At 34.3% G+C, this 27341-nt stretch overlaps 2 protein-coding genes and 2 long non-coding RNA genes across 6 annotated transcripts; 2 read left to right on the top strand and 2 right to left on the bottom strand.

The window, feature by feature from the left end:
• Positions 1-237: 237 nt before the first annotated feature.
• Positions 238-1400, top strand: LOC123322363 (uncharacterized protein K02A2.6-like). The gene is made up of 2 exons (XM_044910308.1): positions 238-518; positions 622-1400. Exon 2 carries the CDS (start codon positions 711-713, stop codon positions 1398-1400), a length of 690 nt encoding a protein of 229 aa, XP_044766243.1. The 5' UTR covers positions 238-518; positions 622-710.
• Positions 1401-6882: 5482 nt separating this feature from the next.
• LOC123322032 lies at positions 6883-17251 on the bottom strand. Of its 3 annotated transcripts, XM_044909854.1 has the most exons (7): positions 16259-17251; positions 15632-15688; positions 14847-15085; positions 14443-14508; positions 13114-13379; positions 8929-9179; positions 6883-7199 (listed from the first exon to the last, which is right to left on the bottom strand). In XM_044909854.1, exons 3-7 carry the CDS (start codon positions 15075-15077, stop codon positions 7003-7005), a joined length of 1011 nt encoding a protein of 336 aa, XP_044765789.1. In that variant the 5' UTR covers positions 15078-15085; positions 15632-15688; positions 16259-17251; the 3' UTR covers positions 6883-7002. The 3 variants fall into 3 exon arrangements, with proteins under 3 accessions (XP_044765789.1, XP_044765790.1, XP_044765791.1); XM_044909856.1 differs by lacking the exons at positions 6883-7199; positions 16259-17251 and adding an exon at positions 9675-9743 and having other exon boundaries at positions 9040-9179; positions 15632-16000; XM_044909855.1 differs by lacking the exons at positions 8929-9179; positions 16259-17251 and having other exon boundaries at positions 6883-7085; positions 13251-13379; positions 15632-16000.
• A 398-nt stretch (positions 17252-17649) lies between these two features.
• On the bottom strand, positions 17650-17886 carry LOC123322239. Its single transcript, XR_006539085.1, has 2 exons — positions 17764-17886; positions 17650-17698 (listed from the first exon to the last, which is right to left on the bottom strand). It is a non-coding gene; the product is annotated as an uncharacterized LOC123322239 (long non-coding RNA).
• Positions 17887-19028: 1142 nt separating this feature from the next.
• LOC123322211 lies at positions 19029-19228 on the top strand. The gene is made up of 2 exons (XR_006539076.1): positions 19029-19114; positions 19180-19228. It is a non-coding gene; the product is annotated as an uncharacterized LOC123322211 (long non-coding RNA).
• The last annotated feature ends 8113 nt before the right edge of the window (positions 19229-27341 follow it).

The raw sequence follows: 27341 nt of genomic DNA on the forward strand, positions 1-27341 counted from the left end.
CTGAAGATACAATTTTTTACATGAATAAGGCTGGTTCAAAATATTCCAATCATCAACAATACAGAGGAAGGGGAAGCGGAAACGCAGAAGGAAAATTCAAATCTTCGCAACCAAACAACGCAGCCGCGGCTTCCACTTCCAAAGACCAGAGCCAGAAACTCATCAGAGACAATAGACAAAGACAACACGATAACAGGAGCAGTATCTACAGACGAGAAGACAGAAACGGCAGCCGTAGGTCGAATGTGTCAAACAATTCTCAGGTACATATAACCTCAAAAACGCGTATTAATAATAAATGTTATTGTTGTGGTGGATTTAATCATTTCGCAAGAGACTGTAAACTTAGGTGGAAAACTTGTAATTATTGTAATGTAAAAGGTCATATTGATAGAGCATGTCTAAAAAAACAAAACGGAATTAATTTAGTCAATGACAACTTATTAGAAAATGAAGATTTGGATAGTTCTGATTTAGATTTTTATTATATGCAGCAAAACGATTTTACTGAATTTCAGGTAAACAATATTGTGGTAGAACCTCATAGTTTGAAATTAATTATTGATAATAATCAGGTAGAATTGGAAGTTGATACAGGTTCACATGTGACTGTGTTTTCAGAAAAAACGGTAGCTAATTATTTTGCAGCTAAGAAAATCCACAAGGCAGATATTTCATTGTCCAGCTATGACAGAACAAAGTTGAATGTAATGGGCATGTTGACCGATCTTAAGGTGCATTTCGAAGGGGTTGAAGCAAATTTGAAAGCTTACGTTTTGGCAGGTAACGGGAAAAATTTAATAGGAAGGCAATGGCTTCAAGCCTTGGGTATGTGGCCGATAACTTTTAAACCTCAGTTTACGTTGAATTGCTTGAATGATCATAACAGTATTATTTCACATTTTAAATCAAAATATCCCCAATTGTTTGACAACAGCCCAGGTAAATATAAAGGTAAATCTATTAAACTAACTTTCAAAAAAGATTATCAACCAATTCAATGTAAACCTTATCATGTCCCTTTCGCTTTGAAAGACAATGTAGATGCAGAAATCGATCGTTTGGTAAGAATAGGTAATTTGGAACAAGTTGAGGTGAGTGAATGGGCTACTCCAGTAGTTCCTGTGGTGAAAGGGGAAGGAGTTCGTTTATGCGGAAATTTTAAATTAACAGTGAACCCTCAAATAATTATTAAAAGATATCCATTACCCTTAAAAGAAAAAGTATTTCAGACGTTACAGGTAGGAACCAAATGGTCCCAAATTGATTTAAAACATGCATTTATGCAATTTGAAGTTGCTGAAGATTGTAGAGATCCATTGACAATAATCACACAGAAAGGTTTGTTCAGGTACAAAAAATTGCCAGAGGGTGTAGCCTCCAGCCCAGCAGAATGTTAAGATATTGTTACTGATATTTTGAGAGGTATTCCGAATATTGAAATTTACATAGATAATATTTATTGCACAGGAAAGAGTGATTCAGAGCATCTCGATAATTTAGAAAAAATATTTTATAAGTTGAATGAAGCAGGACTTAAAGTAAACGAATCAAAATGTGAATTTTTCAGATCTGAAATAGAGATATTAGGATTCAAATTGGACAAAAAAGGTTTATCACCATCTCCTAGTAGAATTCATTCAATTGTTAATATGCCTTCTCCAAAAACTAAAAAAGAACTTCAAGCATTTTTAGGGTTAGTAAATTTTTACGAGTCATTTTTGTATAAGCGAGCTGATGAACTAAAGGTGTTGTACGATGTTTTGAAAGCGAGCAAATTTTATTGGAATTCTAATTGTGATCAAGCAGTTAATTGGGTAAAGAAGGAATTAGCATCGGATAAAGTTTTAGTTCCATATCAGCAAGATATTACTTTAGTATTGGCTACAGACGCAAGTTACTCAGGGTTGTCAGCTATTTTGTCTCACAGATTTTCAGATGGTACAGAGAGACCAATTGCCTTTGCTTCTAAATTAATACCTCATAATGAATTACATAGATCTATTCTAGATAAAGAGGCAGCAGCTATAATTTTCGGGTTTAGGAAATTTTATCATTATATTGTTGGTAATGAAATTATTCTTAAAACTGATAATCAACCTTTAAAGTATATATTTGGTAATTCGAAGAAATTGAATGTTACAATTCAGAATAGGTTGTTAAGATGGATATATTTTTTATCGGGTTTCAAATACAAGATTGAATTGATTTCATCATCTAAAAACAGTAATTGTGATGCGCTTTCCAGGTTAGCAGTACGAGATAAGATGGCTGTGTTTGATTCTGAATTAGATGTTATAAACTTTATTGAAAATGAAAGTAATTTGATTGATTTAAATTTGATTAAGCAAGAAACAAAAAAAGATAAGGTTTTATGTGATGTGAAAAGAAAGTTAATGTTTGGATGGGTAGAAAATTCAAATGATATTTCTTTGGAAGAGAAAATGTATTTCGATAAGAAAACAGAATTAAGTATTGAGAATGAATGTCTTGTTCGAGGTTCTAGACTAATAATACCAAAAGTATTGCGAAAAACTTTATTGAAATCACTTCACCAGTCTCATTTTGGTATTGTTAGAATGAAACAAGTAGCTCGTTCGTTTTTTTGGTGGCCGGGTTTGGACGATGATATAGAAAAATTAGCAAATAGTTGTGAGTTATGTGTGAAAAATAGAAAACAAAATAACAAAATCAGTACTTTTCAATGGCCATTTCCATCTAACCCATGGTCCAGGTTACACACTGATTTTTTAGGACCTATTCAAGGAAATATGTTTTTAGTCATAGTTGATGCACATAGTAAATGGCCTGAAGCTATAAATATGAAAAATAACACCTCAGCTAGTAAATTGATTGAAGTTTTTGATTCTATTTTCTCAAGGTTTGGATTATGTGATCATTTAGTCTCAGACAATGGTCCACAATTTGCAAGTGAAGAGTTTAATGAATTTTTGAAATCGTTAGGTATACGGCACACATATTCTCCACCCTATCACCCAGCAACTAATGGAGCAGCAGAAAATTTTGTGGGTACATTTAAAAATAAGGTTTTGAAAATTACAGGAGAGGGTAAGTCGTCATTAAATTTTGCTGTGAATTCATTTTTGTTTGATTATCGTACAATGAAGCATTCGACAACGGGAAAATCACCATCAGATATTATTTTCAAAAGGGAGATTAAAACGAGGTTTCATCTTTTAAGAGAAAATTTAGTCAGTGAAACATCTTTCAAAAGTTTTAAACAATTCAATATGTCAGATAAAAATAAAATAAGTAAAATTGATTTCAAGTTGGGAGACGTGGTTTTAGTAGATGTTTACAACAATAATAAGAGGCACCGAGTTCAAGCAAAAATTGTTGAAAAATTATCACCAGTTACATTTAACTTGTTATGTGATGGAGGACGAATTATAAAAAGACATGTGAATCAAATGTTGAAATTTTTAAATAATGACAATGATATAAATAAAGACTTGAAAGATGATATAAGTATAAGGAGATCTGAACGCTTGAAAAATTTAAATAAATGAAATTAAGATCCAGAATTTCTGTTTATATGTATATTGTAATTAATTATATATTGCATAATAATTGTATAGTAATGATAATTGATGGTATATTGTATAATAATAGTTAATTCTATTAATTAATTATTTCTATATTACACAATAAAAATAAAAATTTTTGATTGTAAATTATTATTTTGGAATCATATTGTTAAATTGATTTTGATCGTATTTGTGATCTTTTTGGAAATAACGAAAAAAAAAACAAAAATTATAAAATTTAAAAAATTAAAATATTTGAATTCTTAGATTAAGATGTTATTGTAATTTCTGATCAAATTGTACTTATTTAAATGGGGGAGATTGTAATATATTGTGTGCGCATGATTAATTAATTATCTAGGTTTCCACATGCGTTGGAGAGTTCAGTATTCGGAAAGATTTTATGTTGGTAGTCGAGATTGAGAAATTGTATATCGAATAAATTTGTAAATCACCAAACGTAGTTTTCTTATGGACATGACAGAAAGAAAGTCATCAACCTTGTGGGTATGGGGTCGATAGTATGGCAAAACAAAGAACCATTTTCCATGTTTCTCGAATGAGCAAACCAGCATATTGAGATCTCGAATAAATTTATGTCAATGGTATGAGTTCAACATGATCTGATATACATGATAACACCATCATTTTGATTAAATACGATACGAAAAAAAAAACAATCTAAGGAAATTAAATTTACAGATATTTCATTAATTATAACCCTGAAGGAATGGAAATGTTACGCAAGGAAACGTAATATACAGGGTGTTTCCTAATTGAATGTCAATATTTATGGGGGTGATTTTTGGGCCCATTTTGAGAAAAAAAACTTCATATGAACATATCTCCTAAACGTCTTACCTTTTGAGATACAGGGTGGTATTACTTAGACAGTCAGTGGCACGCCACTGACGTCTACGTATGTCTGTGCATGGTGATATGTCATATGTATGTATTAAGGATACTGTTATGATCATGCAGAGAAATGGTTTTTATTTTTTTAAGCGGAAACCGTGAATCGGATTGAAAAAAGTCAAGTGATCAACTTTGGTAAGGAATGATTGGGAATTTCAAAAATATTATTAATTTTTATTTCAGGAAAAATCTGTGGCGTACAATCAATGTCTGCCAAAATAGGTAGGTCAAATGACGTACGAACGCCGTTGGTGGAAATTAAGAAAAAAGTGATACATTAAAAAATGCCTCTCGATTCATACTATACATATATGACAAATTTCATTAAAATATTGGAAGTGGTTTTGTAGATATTGATAATAAATGAATTAATCTTGGAGACTTTACCACCCTATATCTCTTAAGGTAAGACGTTTAGGACATATGTTCATATAAAGATTTTTTCTCAAAATGGGCCCAAAAATCACCCCCATAAATATTGACACTCAATTAGAAAACATCCTGTATACTCATTGAAAAAAAGTTTTCTCTACGTGCTTTTCGAAGAATTTGCAATTTAGTAATATATTCTTTATATTTCAGGTGCAATACTCAGATGTAAGGCGAGAAGGCGTTTATTTCCCTACTGAGGAAAAACTGCTGCCGACAGTGGAAATTAATATTGTAAATAATTTCAATATTGTTAATAGTTCATCACACTATCTCAATCACATAAATATAGTAGTTCAATGATGAATCGAAAATTTCTCACAAGTTTCCCTTCAATTACCTATTCAATGGAATAAAGAGGGTGTGAATGAATAATTGCGGAAAAATTTAAGTGGTAAGCCCTTCTCAAAAAATATTGGGGGCCTTACATATAATTTTATTTCCTGCCTCGATATGAATCTCTAAATATGACTCCTGAAAAGCAAGTTTCAGATATTTTCTTACGAACCAGAAAAATAACGGAATTGAAATTTGGCATACATTCTTTATGAGCGTGAAGGCAATGAAAAAAAATTCACCTATTTATGTGGAATACGCAGGATGTAAATGAATTAATATAGAAAAATGTAAGTGTTGATTCCATCTCAGAAAGTAGTGTGGGTCTCACATATAAATTTTTTTCTTGAGCAGCCTTTGCTCAGCTAGAGCCCCCTTAAGACAAACACCTGAAAAGCAATTTAGAAATCTATATTCAGAAACCCGAAAACTGACAGAATTGAAATTGAACAAACCTTGTATGGGAGCGACAAAGCTATCATTACCAATCATCGTCAGGAATCTTGAATTCTTTTGATAAAACAATATTTCAGTTTCATTTTTTCAGATGATGAATCTTTGATTCGAGTACTCTGACAGAAGAGATTCTTTGAAACGAGTCACCAGCTCAATAATTTCAGATATAGGCTACTCGGTCAAACGATAATTAAAAAAAAAACTCATTCATTCTTGAGATGATTTCCATTGGAGTTTATTGCAGAAATGACGTAGCACAAATAAGCGTCAAAATCGCGACTAAGATATTTGGGAAACTTGGCAACGTTGCGCGTAAAATTCCCTCTATCCCAACTGCGACTCTCCTCACGACATAAAGTGTGGATCATAGAGTCTCTTGTCTCTGGTGTGGATGGGAAACCGTGGATAACTTCACATCAGTGAATCTTTATCTATCAACTGCTCCCATCCTTTCATTCCATGCCAGTCTATTGGAATGTGCGATCTCAAAGCGTCACGTACATTTCCTCCATCTGAAAATAAACACCACTCTCATATCTCATTATAACACAAAAAATAACGACAAATCGACCGTAATATACTGAAAATGCCGAAAAGTGGACTCCATAAATGATAATTCATCAACTGTTACACTGCCTTTCCACACATGAAGCAGGAAATCAACAAATAACCTAACTTCCCCGGTGAAATATTCAATGTGTCGTAAAGACAGAAACCCAGGTGAGTTGGAACCATAGTTCTTATCGCAATCGAAAGGACTATAACATGAAGAGAAACTAGCAATATTTCGACATTGAAGAATTCTACAAGACACCAATTCCACCCTACTCCTAATCTGCTGCTTTTTCCATATGTAACTGTCATAATGAAAAACCACAATTTCCCAATAGAAAGTAAGCGCATCCACCATTTATGTCTATACACACAAACGTAATAATCCATCAATTGCCTGTTACTATATATATAGCAGACATAGAATTGAGATGTCCCCATTTCATCTACTTAATTACTTATCGACATACTTACCTACCAATATGTATAACACTCCAATAGAACATTATGCAATATTAAACTGATTAATTGCATCTTCCTTATGTCAACGTATGAGAACAATTGCTCGACGTAAGGATATAGGAAAAAGGATTGTACAATCGTCCGTTTTCTATTGTACAACAATACCATTAATCAAAAAACAATATCTTTTTCACACTTTTATTGTTCCATATTCCTTGAATCATTATCATTGGAGTCCCCCTCCACGGCCGCCGTCGACGCCTCCACGGTCGCCGTCGAATCTTCCATCGGCGGCGTGGGCGCCTCAACGGCCGGCGTCGACGCCTCCCCGACCGGCGTTGGCGGTGGCGCCTCTACGGAGGAGGGGCCGGCCTCCACAGCCCTCGCCTCCCTCCTTCCACTCCTCCATTTGTACTTGGGGTAGGAGCCTCGGCCCGCCCGACCCCGGCCGTAGCCGCGACTCCAGCCGCGGCGTTGTCCTCGGCGGTGACCCCGTGGATACTGTAAAATGAACAATGATAAATAACACACGTAAAAATTATGCAACGTATAGTTAGTAGAAAAGCTGTTACTTATTCTTTATTTTCTGAAACGTTCTAAGGTGTACACTCCCAATCTCTGGAACATACTCAATATAAAAATTCACGCAGGAGTAAATCGTTTATTTCAACTTTTTAATTGGTTTTGTTCCAAAGATTGGGAATGAAAACCCAGAAAATGCAAAATCTTCCCAGAGTTAATTTCAATCGATATCTGTTTTTCTTTAATACGAAATTCATTACCAGATTAGAAATATAGGCTAACAACATAACAAGAATTCTTAAATAATAGAATTTACGTTTAAACTATAGTATTCGAAAAACTATCAATCGATTGTATAACAGACTGCAACTGTCGATGATGCTTTACTTGTAGATGAGCAATACTTCAAAATTTACTACATTATATTATTTTATAATATATTATAGTTTTATATTAATACAATTTCGCACAACAAAATAATAAATGACGAAACAACCAAATAATTGATCCCATACTTACGTAAATCGGCATAATGCCCACCACAGTCTCCTGCACCCGAAGGATCCTGGATTGTACAATTGACCATTTTCTATTGTACAACAATACCATTAATCAAAAAACATCTTTTTCAAACTTTCATTGCGTTTGGGAGTCCACGACTACCGTCGACGCCTCCACGGCCGGCGTTGGTCCCTCCACGGCTGGCGTCGGTCCCTCCACGGCCGGCGTGGGTGCCTCCACGGCCGGCGTCGACGCCTCCACGGCCCCCCGCCCGTCCCCGGCCGTAACCGCGACTCCTGCCGCGTCGGTGCCCTCGGCGGTGACCCCGTGGATACTGTAAAATGAACAATGATAAATAACACACGTAAAAATTATGCAACGTATAGTTAGTACAAAAGCTGTTGTTCTTTATTTTCTGAAACGTTCTAAGGTGTACACTCCCAATCTCTGGAACACGGCCAATAAAAAAATTCACGCAGGAGTAAATCGTTTATTTCAACTTTTTAATTGGTTTTGATCCAAAGATTGGGAATGAAAACCCATAAAATGCAAAATCTTCCCAGAGTTAATTTCAATCGATATCTGTTTTTCTTTAATACGAAATTCATTACTAGATTAGAAATATAGGCTAACAACATAACAAGAATTCTTAAATTATAGTTAGTTGCTATAAAATGAACAATGATAAAAAATCACGTAAAAATTATGCAACGTATAGTTAGTAGAAAAGCTGTTGTTCTTCATTTTCTGAAACGTTCTTAGGTGTACACTACCAATCTGTGGAACACAGCCAATAAAAAAATTCACGCAGGTGTAAATCGTTCATTTCAACTTTTTAACTGCTTTTTTCCAGAGGTTTGGAACGAAAATCCTAAAAAGTTTCAGAAAATGCAGAATTTTCCCAGAATAAATTTCAATTGATATCTGTTTTTCTTTAATACGAAATTCATTACTAGATTAGAAATATAGGCTAACAACATAACAAGAATTCTCAAATAATAGAATTTACGTTTAAACTATAGTATTCGAAAAACTACCAATCGATTGTATAACAGACTGCAACTGTCGATGATGCTTTATTTGTAGATGAGCAATACTCCAAAATTTACTGCATTATATTATTTTATATTATAGTATTAAAGTAATACAATTTCGCACGACAAAATAATAAATGACGAAACAACCAAATAATTGATCCCATACTTACGTAAATCGGCATAATGCCCACTACAGTCTCCTGCACCCGAAGGATCCTGGATTGTACTCCTCCACGGCCGGCGTCGACGCCTCCACGGCCGGCGCTGGCGCCTCCACGGTGGAGGGGCGGGCCTCCACAGCCCTCGCCTTCCTCCTTCCACTCCTCCATTTGTACTTGGGGTAGGAGCCTCGGCCCGCCCGACCCCGGCCGTAGCCGCGACTCCAGCCGCGGCGTTGCCCTCGGCGGTGACCCCGTGGATACTGCAAAATGAACAATGATAAATAACACACGTAAAAATTATGCAACGTATAGTCAGTAGAAAAGCTGTTGTTCTTTATTTTCTGAAACGTTCTAGGGTGTACACTCCCAATCTGTGGAACACGGCCAATAAAAAAATTCACACAGGAGTAAATCGTTTATTTCAACTTTTTAATTGGTTTTGTTCCAAAGATTGGGAATGAAAACCCAGAAAATGCAAAATCTTCCCAGAGTTAATTTCAATCGATATTTGTTTTTCTTCAATACGAAATTCATTACTAGATTAGAAATATAGGCTAACAACATAACAAAAATTCTCAACTAATAGAATTTACGTTTAAACTATAGTATTCGAAAAACTACCAATCGATTGTATAGAATAGTATAACAGACTGCAACTCTCGATGATGCTTTATTTGTAGATGAGCAACACTCCAAAATTTCGTACGACAAAATACTAAATGAAGAAATAACCCAATAATTGATCCCATACTTACGTAGGTGGACATCACCGAGACTACCGTCTCTATTATTCTCGAAAGACGGCTATGATCTTCCGCTTGCCTCTGTAATAGATAAACGAACACTATTATTTGTGTATCGCATTATTATAATATGTTCGCAATTTTTTTTTCTCCTTCTTTTTGTAGATTTATTCCCGGTAACGGGATACAGCAATCAGCAATGATGACTGAATATGCAACGACAATAATCGATCATGTATCGAACATAGAAATCATAATATATATACTTACTCTAGAATGCTAATCCAGTAGTAAAAAATGCGGCGAAAAATTGACAGCTGTCGTTAAAGCGTATGCGCGACATTAGTTTATTTCAACTCGAACGTTGCCTAGACTTTCCTTCCTTATTTCAGTCGAATGGTTTATTTGGTATAGATGAGAAATAATCATAGGTATTTCATTCGGTGAAAAAACTTATTTTTTCATACAGGACTTCTTGTCAGTATTGAACACATGCATGGATGACTAATTGTGTTTATATATGCTTTGTTTTAGAAAATCAGTACAATGATGTTGCAGGTTTCAATGAAAATATATCGTGATCTCCGAGGTGACGTGTTATAAGTCCAAATCTAATAGCGTTTTCTGTTGGTAAAACTTATGGAGAGTAGAGAGAAGGAGAACGATCGCTTCTTTGAGACCACAGATTTTTTGTCCCCTAAAATATGTTCCAATATGGTAGTTCATGCTTTTGCCAACAATCGCGCTGGCCATCACGAGAGTGCGAAATTTTGATTTACACAAATCAAATTGTAGTTGGCTCGTTGGCCGAGTGAACTGTTTCCCTGGTGACAGATGATAGGAATATTATTATTTTCGATTTTTGATAAGAGAACAACATATGACCATGGTGAAATGTTGAAGCGTGCGCTAGTATAAGAGTGTTTTGGCATCGGAAAGAAAAGGAGAAGGGATAAAATTTCCGAGAGCATTTTTGAGAGAAAATTGAAAAAACCTTATCTCAAGAATCGACTCCGAATGAATTTGTGTGTCAAGAGCACTTTTGCGATGAAGATATCAAAAAGATGATGGATTCATTATGAACGAAATCGAAATTGTCATCCCTCGTGAGAAGTTGACTCTTCTGAATAAGAATATCTAACCAATAAAACTACATGGTTCAGAAGAGAATATTCTTGAAGAATTTTGTTGGCATAACATAATATATGGTTTATATAGGTTCTCAGCTGAGTATTGGCAACAGAATCTACTCCAATACCTAAGTGATAAATCTGAGACTGCTCCCTTTTGTTATCTTGATGTGATGTGATGTGATGATTTATATAATTTTGAAGATTACGGTAAACCAACTAATATAGCTGCTTTCAATAAACAATGATAAACAAAAGTAGGTACAATTTTTTTGATCAATGATTTCTTTTGAATTTCATTGATTTCGACTTGCATTCTATTGCATATAATTCAGAGAACTCATATTTAAAATAGATTTGAAGAAAGGTATTTGAAAAGTCATCAGAAAAATCACGATGACACATAACCTAAAATAAAATGAAGGCTGTTCATTTCAATTTGACGCTTGAATCCCCACCCCTTATCGATACCCGCTGTAATCGCAGCGACACCTATCCTACGTTTCCTGTTTTAAGGGACACATTTTTAGTACGTCGATCGTTCTCCTTCTCTCTACTCTCCATACTAAAACTAGTGCTGCACTGGATCACAGAACCTCAAATATGAATTAGGATATCTTTAAATATATGCTCTATTTTTTATAATTTGCACTCAATGAGCACTAGTTTCACTAATGGAATATTCTATTACAGTGAATTCCATTGAAAGAACTACCTTCATATCCTTTGGAATGATTCTAGTGACATCAAAATATGCACTCGCACTGCACTAGTTTTACCAATAGAAAACGCTATAAATTTGTCGATAGAGGTATTATTGAGTTTTCATTGATTGTTTGACCAAACCGTGAATTGGCTGAAGATTGGAGTTTTATAGCGAATTCTATGGTAACAACTGGTGCTTACTAAATATTTTGGAACTCACAACAAAAATTCCAGAAGATCTAAACTTAATATCACCAATGCAATTCGATATTATCGCAGATTCGATTAGATGAACAGGTACCTAAGCATTGAGTGCATAATGGGTTCTTTCGTTTGCATAAAAAGTGTAGCACTTTTCTACTCTCGATTCGATTTACACCAGTAGAGTAGGTAAGTGTAGTTTATCTATACATAGTCAAAAGGAGATGTAGATAAACTAAACCTCCTCTACACTGGTGTAAATTCAATCAGCAAATGAATACTAAAATCGAGTGTAGAAAAGTGCTGCACTTTTTATGCAAACGAAAGGACCTATTATGAACTGCGTGCAACAATTTTGAAATATCCTGATCTAGTGCAATACTACTATATACCGTCAATGGAATTCGCTATCAGTGAAACTCGATAATTCTTTGGCGGTATGTGCTGGGGTGAGTTCACGCCATTTGAAGAATGGCGTGCTCTTGGGGTGATTGTTTCGTCCCACTGCTAGGGTCGGACTCATCAGGTAGGTTAATGAACCCTAGCAGCTACCTACGACAATCGCCGAAGCAGCGTAGTTTGTGCCTGCTATAAACGCCGGTTACGTCGAGGGTATAGAGTGTTGCGTCGCCGGTGGCGCCATCGTTTGGCGTATGCTGCACCGCAATAGACGTATAATCTACCCTGTGATCGCAACCGTCGTGCGCAGTGATGCCATCGTTTGGCTACCCTTGGTACCATCATGGTGAGATGAAGTATTCCTCTACCATGGGTACAACTACGCCGCCACAATTCATTCAAGTTTTGAATTTTTTTTTTGCACTTATTATTTTTAATATGATAGACAAGTACACAAGTACATTTCAGAAAATGTGACTTAAAACTTCTTACCTCTGAGCAGATCGTGCAACAGTGAAAAATCAAATGACTGAAAGAAAACGCGTTGTTGTCCGACATACCTTCGTTACATGAATTGCCCTCTCTTCATAAGATTTGATCGACAGAATATTCAGAAATTCGGCAACGTTCTACTAGAAAATAAACTAATGATGCGCATTCGTATTAACGACCACTGTCAATTTTTCGCCGCATTTCTTACTACTGGATTAGCATTCTAGAGTAATAATATATAATATGATTTCTATGGTATCGAACAATAACAACTACGAAAAAAAAAATGAAAAAGAAGAAAACTTTCAATCAGAGATAGATAGATAGATATAGGCAGATAAATAGGTAGAGAACACCCGCCGAATTTCTTTGACACATACGAGCACACACAATAAATGAGCTATTCATTTCAAATACTTATCAAAGAATTCGATTAGTGCGTCCAAAAAATAGATTGGTTATAATATTCGTACTAATTCAGAAAAACTATTACATTAATAATACGATAATCTTATACTACTCACTGTTTCCAGACGGGGCCGCATCCTCCATTCTCCTCCTCCTCCACCACCTCTTCCTGCCGGAGAACCTCTGCTCTAGGTGCTTCCGGCACCCACTCAACGGACGGCCTCGCCGGCGCCTCCACGGTGGAGTGGCCGGCCTCCACAGCCCTCGCCTCCCTCCACCCCCTCCTCCAACTATAACTGCGGTAGGAGCCGCGGCCCCGTCCCCGGCCGTAACCGCGACCTCTACGCCTCCATCCTCCTCTCTGAACCATGCCTCGTTGTTGCTATAAAATGAACAATGATAAATAACACACGTAAAAATTATGCAACGTATAGTTAGTAGAAAAACTGTTATTCTTTATTTTCTGAAACGTTCTAAACGGTGTACACTCCCAATCTGTGGAACACAGCACATACCACAAATTACGCAGGAATAAATCGTTTATTTAAATACCCACTTTTTGACTGTTATTTCTCCACAGATTGGGAATGAAAACCCTAAGAAATTTCAGGAAATGCAAATTCTTCACAAAATTAATTTCAATCGATATCTTTCTTTCTTTAATACGAAAATCATTACTTGATTAGAAATAGGTGGCTAATAATAGTATGTATTTGAAAAACTACCAATCGATTGTATAAAATAGAATTGTATCACAGGCTGAAACTGCCGATGATAGTTTATTGGTAGATGAGCAACACAACAAAATTTATTATTCAACTTGTATTTCACGTCCTTCCATTATAATGTTCAGGGAATATTCACGGCTTTAGGACTGAATAATAACAACTTTTTTAAAACAAAGTTGACGTTTCGTCGATATATTTCGACTTTCTCAAGACTAAAAATTGAGACAGGAATAATAGAAACAAGAACACAAACAAATTATTAAAGCTGCATCTTACCTAGTTTTGTTAGTTGTTTAAAATATGTATAAAAATCATATTATGTGCAGGAAGTAGAAGCGAAATACCTTTACTCAAAACAACAGTCAATTAATAAAACAATCCTAAGAACTCTGACACATAGCATCCAGGATAACACAGCGCAAGAAAACAATAACACATGGATGACGGTAGATACAATGTCACGCATCTGACGCACAAACGATCAATCAAAACAACTACTAAACAGTAGTTCATCTCAACGGCACTTGAATTGTCTGAACAAGGAAATCAAATTATTATAAGATTGGTGTAATCCCTAAGTATCACTCCTATGATTGACGGTATCGTGCAAATTAAATTTATTGTATTATATTATTTTATATTATAGTATTATATTACTATTTTCGCACGACAAAATACTAAATAAAGAAATAACCCAATAATTGATCCTATACTTACGTAGGAGGACACCGCCACCACCGCCTCCATTATTCTCAGCAAACGAGAATGATCTTCTCTCTGCCTCTGTAATAAATAAACGAACACTATTATTTGTGTATCGCATTATATAATATCCAACGACAATAATCGATCATGTATGGAACAATAATTACTACGAAAAAAAAAATGAAAAAGAAGAAAACTTTCAATCAGAGATAGACAGATAGATAGGCAGATAAATAGGTAGATAACACCCGCCAAATTTCTTTGACACATACGAGCACACACAATAAATGAGCTATTCATTTCAAATACTTATCAAAGAAATCGATTAGTCCGTCCACAAAATTGATTTGTTATAATATTCGTACGAATTGAGAAAAACTATTACATTAATAATACGATAATCCTATACTACTTACTCTATCCAGAGGGGCCCACCTCCTCCATTCTGATTTCCTCCTCCTCCACCACCACCTCTTCCTGCCGGAGAACCTCTGCTCTAGGTGCCTCCGGTACCCCCTCAACGGACGGCCTAGCCGGCGCCACCATCGCCGCCCTCCTCCCACCTGTATTTTCGGTAGGAGCTGCGGCTCCTTCCTCGGTCGTAGCCGCAATCCCTTCCCCTCCTTCCACCTCTGCCTCCTCTTCATCGTTCTCGCTATAGATGAACGATGATAAATAACACACTTAAGAATTGTACAACTTGTAGTTGCTACCGAAACTGTTTTTCTATATTTTCTGAAACTTTTTAGGGTTTTCACTCCCAATCTCTGGAACATACTCAATATAAAACGCAGGAGTAAATCTTTTATTTCAACTTTTTAATTGGTTTTGTTCCAAAGATTGGGAATGAAAACCCTAAAAAGTTTCAGAAAACGCAAAATCTTCCCAGAGTTAATGTCAATCGATATCTGTTTTTCTTTAATACGAAATTCATTACTTGATTAGAAATAGGAGACTAATAATACTATGTATTCGAAACACTACCAATCGATTGTATAAAATAGAATTGTATCACAGACTGCAACTGCCGATGATGCTTCATTGGTAGATGAGCAACACAACAAAATCTATTATATTATATTATATTATTATATCAATTCAATTTCGCACGACGAAATAATAAATAAATAAGAAATGGGTCACGCATTCGCAGTAAGGCAGATAAATAAAGAAATAACCCAATAATTGATCCCATACTTACGTAGATGGGCATCACCGAGACTACCGTCTCCAGGACCCGAAGAATTCTGGAGTGCCTCTGTAATAGATAAACGAACACTATTATTTGTGTATCGCATCATTATAATATGCAACGACAATAATCGATCATGTATCGAACAATAATAACTACGAAAAAAAAAATGAAAAAGAAGAAAACTTTCAATCAGAGATAGATAGGTAGATAGGTAGAGAACACCCGACAAATTTCTTTCACACATACGAACACACGCAATAAATGAACTATAAATTTGCAATACTTTTCGAAGACATCGATTAGTCCGTTCACAAAATAGGTTTATTTTAATATTCGTACGAATAGAAAAAAACTATTACATTAATAATACGATAATCTTATACTACTTACTCTATCCATTTTTACGAACACACTCGTTTTATCTTTTATCTGTAACAAAACATCCCTTCTGTGAAAAACTCAATAAATTTACAAAACTTAACGTTATAGTAGATTCGACTCCATTTCATTTATATGTACATTTTTAATTTACCCAGGAATGAATTATTATAGATGCTTAAACAAAATTCTATAAAATATAGATTAAAATATATAGATATGATTTTTTCTTTATTGAAAAATTATTCGAAATACCTTAATATCAAATGGTATCGGTATCTAATTTACACAAATATCACGAAAATGTCGATAATAATTGAAAATCGAAAATGTTACCGTTACCAATCTCATTCACAGTTTTAGAACGAATGATAAAGAAACATCATAAGTTAAACGTTTTTTCCTTTTAAAAAACTGGCGTCGGAATATTAAATCTGCCCATATGCGCGACCAATCGAATGGTCTTTATTAGTGATAACGCAACTCGACACGTTTCAATTCGAATGCGCATAATCATTTCATATTATTTCATCATTATAATTCATATAGTTATGAAACACGTATTGTCAGTTTCGTTTTTATGAAGAATTATTTCTTTTCCATATTGCCGATCACAACTTTACAGATAAATAATCGGACAATTCTACAGATCAATTTTGAAATAAATCACAGCAGTTTTCAGTTCAAGCTCTCGACATCAACTAACTCATAAATTAATAAAGAAATATTCCCATCTCTTGCACTTGTGATTTCCTGGAAATCCTGGGTATCAAGTCGGTGTCTTCTCTTTGAGACGGTCTCGTAACACCTCCCCGCTTAGACTGAAACGTCCTCGTTAGCAGTACCATTTCCTTCAACATCGTCTAGTTCTAGGTGGATAATTTTCCTGGGACTGAACAGGAGCTCTGGAATTCTAACTCTGTTTAACATAATAAAGATTATTCCAATAATACTGAGACATAGTAATATTCCAATCAAGGTATAATGTGTCGTGTGCATTATTGGATGTAGATTGTCGTATTCCTGCAGCGAACTTTTGGTTTTTTGAAAAGGTTCTTCTAACACCAGGTGTTTTTTTAGGAAGACACCAAAACTCGTCGAATGGTCGTTGGAATTGAACTGTGCACTTAACTTAACTTGATTTATTTACTGTTATGGTTACAGGTCACCTTTACACTTAACTGATACTTATTCAGTTGAAATAGAATATAGAACTAATATACCTATGAATTACAATACGTGTGGTACGATTACCAACTTACGTTCTATGACCTATGACCTATGTGACCTATGTTAGTAACAATAATGGTTTTTTTTGTATACAACAAGATACATGGCTTCTTCTTGAATGATTACATTTGGCTCTATCAAATGTTTTAATTAAAATTCGATTTCATGATTGAATGGTAAAGGATTGACTGAAAAATTTAGTAGTTTGATTTCAAAAATAGAAATAGTGTTAAATATGGAATTTTCAATATCTAATGATTTTACAATCAGAATTCAGCAAGTTAATTCCTTGGATTGATTTCTTCATTATGATTCCGTGAGAGTTTTTTATTATTCAGTAATTTGTCGATCGTATTCCTTCAACTAAAGATTGATAGTGGTCGTGGGATCGGAATAAATTTCACAAAGAACTCCAACTTCTTCTATGAGCGACGTTTCGCAACTTTATTGTTGCTTTCTCAAGCTCTAAAAAACATACAGACAACAGTGAATATACAAACATTACACAACAATAAAAAAAAATTCTCTACCTAGAATTCAACTGTGTTCCTCTAGTCCATGACAAAAAGATCGCAATAACATGTAGGTAAAACAGGTGACAGCGACACACTCCTTCCCGTCGTCAAATTCATACTGAATTTCATATTGTTGAATATTAATTATTATAGTACCTACATCTGAACGGAAAAGAAATGCGCCTCCGTCATCGCTTTCATAAGAAGAGAAACATGAAAATACCGTTGAACAGAGAATTCACAAAATCTCACGAACTGGACAAATATTGGACAAACTAACTATTCCACTTTGAACATCAGTATTTCTTAAATAAAATTAAATTACACCTAAAACAAAAAAAAACACTACCTGAAATTAAAATTTTGTCGGGCGTACATATTTAGTATGTTGCTATATATAATGCTAAGATTAGCGCATCCATTGCTATCTCTGCTAGAATTGGACTAAGAGGGAAGTTTTGGGTTGAATGCATTGAAGTAATCTAGGATGGTATCGAATTCCTCCTCGGGCACTGCTGTGATCGAATCATCCACGTATAACCAGAAGAAGGGAAGAACAAAAGGTAAGTTCGCCAACACCGAAGACACCAACTCATCCATTGCTATCTCTGCTAGAATTGGACTAAGAGGGTTGCCCATGGCACTTCCGTCTAGCTGTAAATATATGTTTCCTCCAAAACTGAAGTAACTCGAATCGAAATAAAACTCGATTGAGGGAACATATATTTACAGCTAGACGGAAGTGCCATGGGCAACCCTCTTAGTCCAATTCTAGCAGAGATAGCAATGGATGAGTTGGTGTCTTCGGTGTTGGCGAACTTACCTTTTGTTCTTCCCTTCTTCTGGTTATACGTGGATGATTCGATCACAGCAGTGCCCGAGGAGGAATTCGATACCATCCTAGATTACTTCAATGCATTCAACCCAAAACTTCCCTCTTAGTCCAATTCTAGCAGAGATAGCAATGGATGCGCTAATCTTAGCATTATATATAGCAACATACTAAATATGTACGCCCGACAAAATTTTAAATTCAGGTAGTGTTTTTTTTGTTTTAGGTGTAATTTAATTTTATTTAAGAAATACTGATGTTCAAAGTAGAATAGTTAGTTTGTCCAATATTTGTCCATTTCGTGAGATTTTGTGAATTCTCTGTTCAACGGTATTTTCATGTCTCTCTTCTTATGAAAGCGATGACGGAGGCGCATTTCTTTTCCGTTCAGATGTACTATAATAATTAATATTCAACAATATGAAATTCAGTATGAATTTGACGACGAGAAGGAGTGTGTCGCTGTCACCTGTTTTACCTACATGTTATTGCGATCTTTTTGTCATGGACTAGAGGAACACAGTTGAATTCTAGGTAGAGAATTTTTTTTTATTGTTGTGTAATGTTTGTATATTCACTGTTGTCTGTATGTTTTTTAGAGCTTGAGAAAGCAACAATAAAGTTGCGAAACGTCGCTCATAGAAGAAGTTGGAGTTCTTTGTGAAATTTATTCCGATCCCACGACCACTATCAATCGTTTTTTATTATCTCTTGGGGTTTCTTGGTCCTTGTTCTTCAGCACCTTGATTATTTCGAATTCATTCGTGACCACTGTAGTTTGACAAAGGTTGGGCTTCGTCGGGGTACAAACATCTTTGGTTGGTGGTTGAAAGTATAGTACAATGGAACTGGTTGATCTACAGTCTTCTTCAGTCCAATATTCTTCATTCTTGATTTTGATCAAGTACTTCTTTATTGGTATAATAGCAATATCTTGGGGATTAGGTACTGGGTACACTCGGGAGTCATTTGCAATGTAATGTTTGAGAATAGGTATTTTCAGAAGGAATGTTATTTAACAAATATCTTTGAAAACTCCAAAAGTTTATAAAGATGAACGTGATCAATTGCGGTTTATTAATGTTTTCAGGATATTATTCAATAGAATAGAAATTCTTCAACTTTGAAAAGTTCTAGATTTGGTAGTTCTGTAGTACTAAAACTTATGGGTTCTTCCTAAAACAAGTGAATAATTAAGTAAAACTCTTGATTTTAGATTCCAGGTTTTGAATCATTACTGTGAACTCTTCATTAGATTTGATGTCATCAAAAAATGACTGGATATGTAAAATATTTAAAATATTTTCAATGAGCAAGGCTATATCCTTTGAGTATCTATTCGTCAAATGATAAGCAAATAAAGTCAATTTATCTATTCTTTCGATTTCTTTGTTTCTATTCTGATATACCCTCTCTAAATTATCATTTATTGTTTTCAAATCATCATCATCTGAATTTCCAGTTATAAATGAATGAAAGCAAATTCTATGAGGTAATCTAGTAGAAGAAGTAATTTCGTGTAACTTAAATTATTCCTTAATTGATTAAAGGTATCCCAGGTGACCATATCTCATAACAGTGCTCCTTGTTTTATAACCGATATATCACACTAAGAGTACAAATACAGAACGCTTATGTAGCAGCTATGCTCCTATGTCCGCCTCAAACAAGGAACACATCTCCTTTCTGAAAGGAGCATAAATAGTTCAAACATGGATCATGCAAATATTTGTTTCATGGGAGATCTATATATATTACCTACATGTGTTATGTTTATTATGTTTCATTTGTTATTAAAAACGCTTTCAATAAAAAGATGAAAAATTATGGAAATTAATATAAACTATTGCAATAATAATGAACTCGAATTTTGATTTTTCAAATAGTGTGTTTATCAATCATTTTTGAAAATTAAATTCAAAAACATCTCACATCAGTTCGGTGAGGTATGTGAACGAATGAACTAATGTTCAAAAACAATATATTTTCATACATTTCAGATTACAAAATTAGTGCACACTAATAGAACTAGAAAGAATAAATTACATCAACTGCTGGGTACATGATTATTGTTTTCCAAGAAAGATTAGGACATGTCTTTCGGGTCTTTGCACTTTCCTGCATTCCATAAAAAGAGTAATCAAGAGCTCATTAATCTTTTGGCTTAGGTCAAAAAGTTTTTAGAAGAATTTTGTCCATGTTATGCGTTATGAAAATGATAAGAATACTATATGCATATTTCATATCTTTCTGAAGAAAAAATTTTCAATACAGGTATATGATTTATTCATTTATTTCTACATATGAGGTACATGCAACACGTGAGAAAATAACCTATATCGAAATTTACATCAAACAGGACATTATTTATTCAAATATAATTTTTATATGCTGGATAATAAAACCATAGCCTATTATGTTTTATAGGACTGCTATGAGAATACGAAAAATGATTTATTGACCTACAGTTCGATATCCATAGCACTTTCTTTTCAGTAATTCACCTTTTCACTGGAAAATCACTATGACACACAAATAACTTATCAAACTTTCAATATCTGCACTTCACTTCACTTTCAGTAATCCACTATTCAACTGACAAAACGTCTAAATGATAATAAATAAATATTGAAACGACAGCAGTATCAATAGCATTTCTCACAATCCTCCATATTTGTTTACGTTTTACAGCGCCCTCGACGGTAGTTAAAACGCTTATGGTGTCATGCTCTGTCGATGATCTCAAAATGATACATGGCAAATAAAGGACAATGTTACAAATATGTTACGTGGATATCTTGGAGCGGGTACATGAAATTTACAAAATGTGGATATAATTTAAATACAGCACAGGTACATCCCAAATATCGTATCAGATACGTAATGGTTACAGAAAAATAACACATAACAAAGTTCCCCATTCGATCTCCCGAGAAAACATAACAGATATGTTACTGGTCACCTGGGATCTTTCAAATGAGGAAGGTCAATGGAGAAAAGAAATCTACGATAGTGTTCTAAGATTTTTGCGTTACTCAAATTTTCTTCGAAGTATCCATGACTGATTATTTTGGTGACCTGAAGGGCTTGGGTGATTTGGATCTCTATCAGGAGGATTATTGGTATTCTGAAAAGAGAAAACTTTTTTTCTCAATTTTTTCACTTTTTTGATATTTGCTGAGGTTTCGCGGGATTTTTCAGTTAAACCAGCACTTTTATTTTGTTTTTGTTGTTCCACAATGATTTTTTCAAAGGGGAGGGCGGTTTTTCGAGGTCTTGCTCTTTCTACGTAAACTTCTTTGTGTTCTAGATTAGGAGGATCATCACGATTTTCGTTCAGTCTGTTCAACTTCTTTTGGGATTTTTCCCGATTCTTTTCATAAATATGGCCAAAGAAAGGTAAAATTTCCTGTTTTATTTTTTCGTTATATTGCTCATAAATTGTCATATTCAGATCGAATTCTGGTTTGTGATAAGGACCGTAAAGTATGTGAAATGGTGAAGAGCCAGTGGCTGAATGAATCGATTGATTATAAATCAATGTTCTCATTAGGATTCTTCAATTTTAAAATTCTGAGTTTTTCTAGTATTGTAGTGTGAAATCTTTCTACTGGGGAATCTGAGGTTGGATTATTCACAGTTGTGAAATAAAGATTAATTTTATTCAACTTGCAGAATTCCATGACCGTTCTATTATGAAATTCTTTCCTTTGTCGCAAACGATTTTTTGAGGAATATTATGATTACGGGAGTACTGACGTAATTTATTCAAGACAGTGAGTGCAGTGCCGTCTTTTACATTGTTGCCACCCTGTATACAAGGGCCCCATTGTTAACATATTTTTGCTCAAGTCAGCATTTTCCAAAACAATATATAAGTAGCAGCATGACGCTCTCAGTTCAGTTCAGATCGTACCGTTGAGATTGATTCTTCATTCATATCGCATAGTTCAAATTAATTTTCGTATCTATTGATCTATTTCTGTATCTTGTGCCTTCCAAATAAATTAATTAAAAATAACAGTGCGTTATCCTTCGTAAAGTGACAATCTATCAATCTATAATAGTGTTCATAACTAAAGGTTTTACGGAGCTTTACCTCGATAAAGCTGCCCTGGTGACAGCGACCCTGCTTTCTGTTAGTTTTTTAAAAACTAAGTTCGTTCCGAAAGGAATACAACACAAAAATTGGTGACAGAGCGGTACCTAAAAGATACCTAAAAGAGAGCCAGCAGAATACCTCAAGGAAAGCCAACAGGACATCTGGAAAAGAGCCTACAAGGACCTGCAGGATATCTACTGGAGTGCAGTTGCCGTGTTTCTTCAGTTTAGTGCAGTGCAGTGATTGTGCAGTGCCACTCGAGAAGAAGATCACATCTTGACCGCCTCTCTATGAGCACAGCTCTTAATAGGGAAAGACCCCAAGCTATAAGCCAAAGCTGTTTCCCTCTTCTGTAACTGGATCTCAAGATTCACCGGACTAGCGGAGTCTACGCAGAAGAATCCACCTGTGTAACTGGATCCTAAGATTCACCTGACTACTGGAGTCTACGCACGGGTTCAAATTCCTAATTCCCTAGAGAAAAACGTAAGTCAATTTTCTGTTTATCAACCATCATTTATATAATCGTTCTCAAGTGAAATCAATTTCCTTAAATCCTTCATCATGTCAAATCCTGAAATCAAGAATATACCTCAAAATGACGATCTCTCTGACGACGAAAGTTCTTCAAATAATCTCCCAATAACAGTTCTCTTTAAGTTTATCAAACCCTTCGATGGAAATCGATCTGAACTCAATACCTTCATTCAAAACACAAATTCTGCTTTTTCACTTGCTTCGCCTGATCAAATCGATAGTTTATTACTCTATGTTGTATCACAACTCTCAGCTAGTGTCGTTAATGAATTAGAATTATCGGATATAACTTCTTGGACTCAATTGAAAATTCGTTTGAAACAATTTTATGGCCAAACGAAACATTTAGTTCAAACGCACGAAGAACTTGAAACCATTCGACAAGCGCCATATGAAAATATAACTGATTTCTTTAAACGTCTGGAAAAAGTGAAAAACGAATGTATTCAAGCTGAAATCTTGAGTTGTTCTCATCCTGACGAACTTCCGGGATTGAAAAAATCAATTCAACAAACTGCTCTTCGACGGTTCATCATTCATTCCAAAGCAGAAATAAGTCAAATGCTTCGAGCTAGAAATATAGGTGATTTGAATGAAGCTTATTCTATTGCTCTTCAAGAGGAAAAAATTATAAATTATACTAAATCTAAATCTAATTCTATGAATCGTATAACCAATCAAAGAAATTCTTATTCAAATAATCACAGAACCTCTTTTCAAAATAATCAAAGGAATGGCACAACTCCTAATTTTCAAAATCATAACTATAAACGTAATTATAATATGAATAATAGACCTCCTAATCCTTCGAATGAAAGATATAATTTCGTAAAGAATAATTCAAACGTTAATAATCATGCCTCAACTTCTAGACAAAATAGTCCTCCTAATTATACCTTAAATCCAAACGCTCAATCTTACAAGTTTTGTAATTATTGTAAAAAATCAGGTCATATAATATCAGAATGTAGGAAACGAGAATTCAACAATTCTAAAGTCAATCATTTAAACGGGGAAAGTTCGGACCTGAAGAATGCCCAGGATTCCGACGAAATCATTCAGAAGGCATTCAATTAAATTCAAAAATAAACAGTTCTCACAGTAAGTCTAATATACCTCATGATAAATTAAAATTCCTAACATTCAAAATCCCAAATTCTCCTAAAGAATATGTAACTCTTTTAATTGATGCAGGAGCGGCCTGTTCCATTATAAAACATGATGCACTTATTCCTAGCCAAACTCATCTTGATAAAAATGATATTGTTTTATTGAATGGAATAAATCCCAATATGCCTATCAATACAATTGGAACAACGGAAATATCTTTGTCAATATCGTCCTTAAATATTGTTCATAAATTCAATGTTATAAACGCTGCAAAAATACAGACTCATTTCGACGGGTTGCTTGGTAACGATTTCTTCCAAGAACAAAAAGCTATTCTTAATTATGCAGACAATGTTGCAATTATAAACGGACACCGTATTCATTTCAACAATGAAATTAAAGAAGATAAAATAATCATTCCTCCTCGATGCGAAGTTATTGCTGAAGTCGATATTGTTGGCAATTTGAGACAGGGACTCATTGAGAAATTAACAATATGTGATAACGTTCTTATACCCAATACTCTTGTTACAAATGATAATTCAAAAGCTCGTATTCCAATTCTCAACTTGAATTCTAAAGAAGTCACAATAGACAGACCCGTATTAGAAATAATTGAATTCTTACCGGAAGAATCTATAAATTTAAATCTTTCAACTAACTTTAATCAGAATCACTCAAAAAAAGAAGCATTTCAAAGAAATAAAATTCTTGAAGAAAATCTTCGATTGAATCATTTAAATGAGGAAGAAAAAGCATCCATTATAAAAATTTGTCATAAATATTCAAGCTTATTTTATCTACCAGGCGATTCCTTAACTTCAACACCAACATTAAAACATGAAATTCCAACATCATCTAACATTCCAATCTCTTCTAAAATTTATCGATTACCTAAAATTCATGAAAAAGAAGCTAATGAACAGATTCAGAAAATGCTCGATCAAGATATCATAAGACCTTCTAATTCTCCTTGGAATTCACCAATTTGGATTGTTCCTAAGAAAAAAGATGCATCAGGACAACAAAAATGGCGATTAGTTTGTGATTTTAGAAAACTTAATGAAATAACGGTCGGTGATAGTTATCCACTTCCTAATATTGAGAGCATATTAGATCAATTAGAAAATGCAATCTATTTTTCAACTTTAGATCTCGCATCAGGGTTTTATCAGGTCGAGTTAGAAGAAAAAGATAAATATAAAACGGCTATAGCTACTCCATCAGGACTTTACGAATTCAACAGAATGCCTATGGGACTCAAAAACAGTCCGAGTCGTTTAGCAAGACTTATGAAAATTGTACTATCCGGGCTCCAAGGTGCTAAATGTTTTTGTTATATTGATGATATAGTAGTTCATGGTTCTTCATTAGAAGATCATAATTCGATGCTAGAAGATGTTTTCCGTCAATTACAAATTCACAATCTTCAATTACAGCCGGATAAATGCGAATTTTTATGTCGAGAAATAACGTATCTGGGTCATCATGTATCTGAGGAAGGTGTTAAACCCGATCCAAACAAAATCGAAGTTATTAAAAATATTTCAGTTCCCAAAAATCCTAAACAATTAAAATCGTTTCTAGGTCTTATTGGTTATTATCGGAAATTCATTGAAAACTTTTCCGCTATCGCTAAGCCATTACATAACTTACTGAAGAAAAATCAAAAATTCGAATGGACAGAATATTGTCAGAAGTCCTTTGAAAAATTTAAAGACATCCTTACCAAAGAACCAATTCTCAAATTTCCTAATTTTTCAGAAACATTTATATTAACTACTGACGCTTCAAACGATGCTATTGCTGCAGTACTTTCTCAGGGACCTATTGGAAAAGATTTACTCATCAGTTATTATTCTAAGACTCTAACAAAATCTGAAAGAAATTATTCCACGACAGAAAAGGAATTATTAGCTATCGTTGAATCTCGTAAACATTACAGGCCATACCTTTATGGGCAAAAATTCATTATTTGCACAGATCATAAACCTTTAGTTTGGTTGAAAAATTGTAAGGAACCTTCAAGTCGCTTATTGAGATGGAGATTGAAATTAATGGACTATGATTATGAAATAGTGTATAAGAAAGGAAAGTTGAATAAGAATGCAGATGCTCTAAGTCGTTTAATTCAAGACAATAATAATGAAATCTCATATAATGACTTCATGAATAAATACGAATCCAAAAGCATACAGAGTTCTTCCAATATTCAAGAAAAGCTAGGCGATCTTTTCGAAGCGCCACCTAATCACTCTCTAGTACATTGTGTATCTCAGGATTTTAAAATGGGTAAAGGAATAGCATTAATATTCAAAACTAGATTTGGACAAGTAGATGAGTTGAAATCTCAAAATAAAACGGTAGGACAAGTGGCTTATATTAGTGATCAAAACCGAAGAATTTATTACCTCATAACCAAAGCTCTCTTTTTCCAAAAACCTACTTATCAAACAGTTTTCAAAGCTCTAATGAATCTCAAAATTTTATGTCAACAAAATAATGAATCACATTTAGCTTTCCCTCGTATCAGTTGTGGTTTAGACAATCTTTATTGGCCAAAAATATTTGATATGATTAAATACATTTTTCACGATTCGTCGATCAGTATAACGATATATAATTTACCTGATGAACACAGTAAAAATTTTGTTTATTCTATAGATGACGAAGACCTCACGTTTGAAAACTTCAAAGGCTTTCATCAAAGAGAAGTTAAAATTCCTAAACCTAAGGTTGTTGATACGCCAATTTCCAATATAAAAACATTTATAATTCCAATGTCATGCGACTACTCAATTTCGAACAAATTTCTTGATTTTATAAAAACTCATTTTACAGATCTTCCAGAAAATCCTAAGGTTACTGATATAATAGCAAAGAAGTTAAGTCATCAATTTATTTTTGTTCTCTTTCTGAAAGAATATAATGATCAATCTGTAACATACGAAGATTTATTCGCAACTTTCGTTAATCTTAGACTAATGCTCAATTTTAACAACATAAAAAAGT

The sequence above is a fragment of the Coccinella septempunctata genome, chromosome X, assembly GCF_907165205.1.
Source record: "Coccinella septempunctata chromosome X, icCocSept1.1, whole genome shotgun sequence".
Taxonomy (NCBI): Eukaryota; Metazoa; Arthropoda; class Insecta; order Coleoptera; family Coccinellidae; genus Coccinella; species Coccinella septempunctata.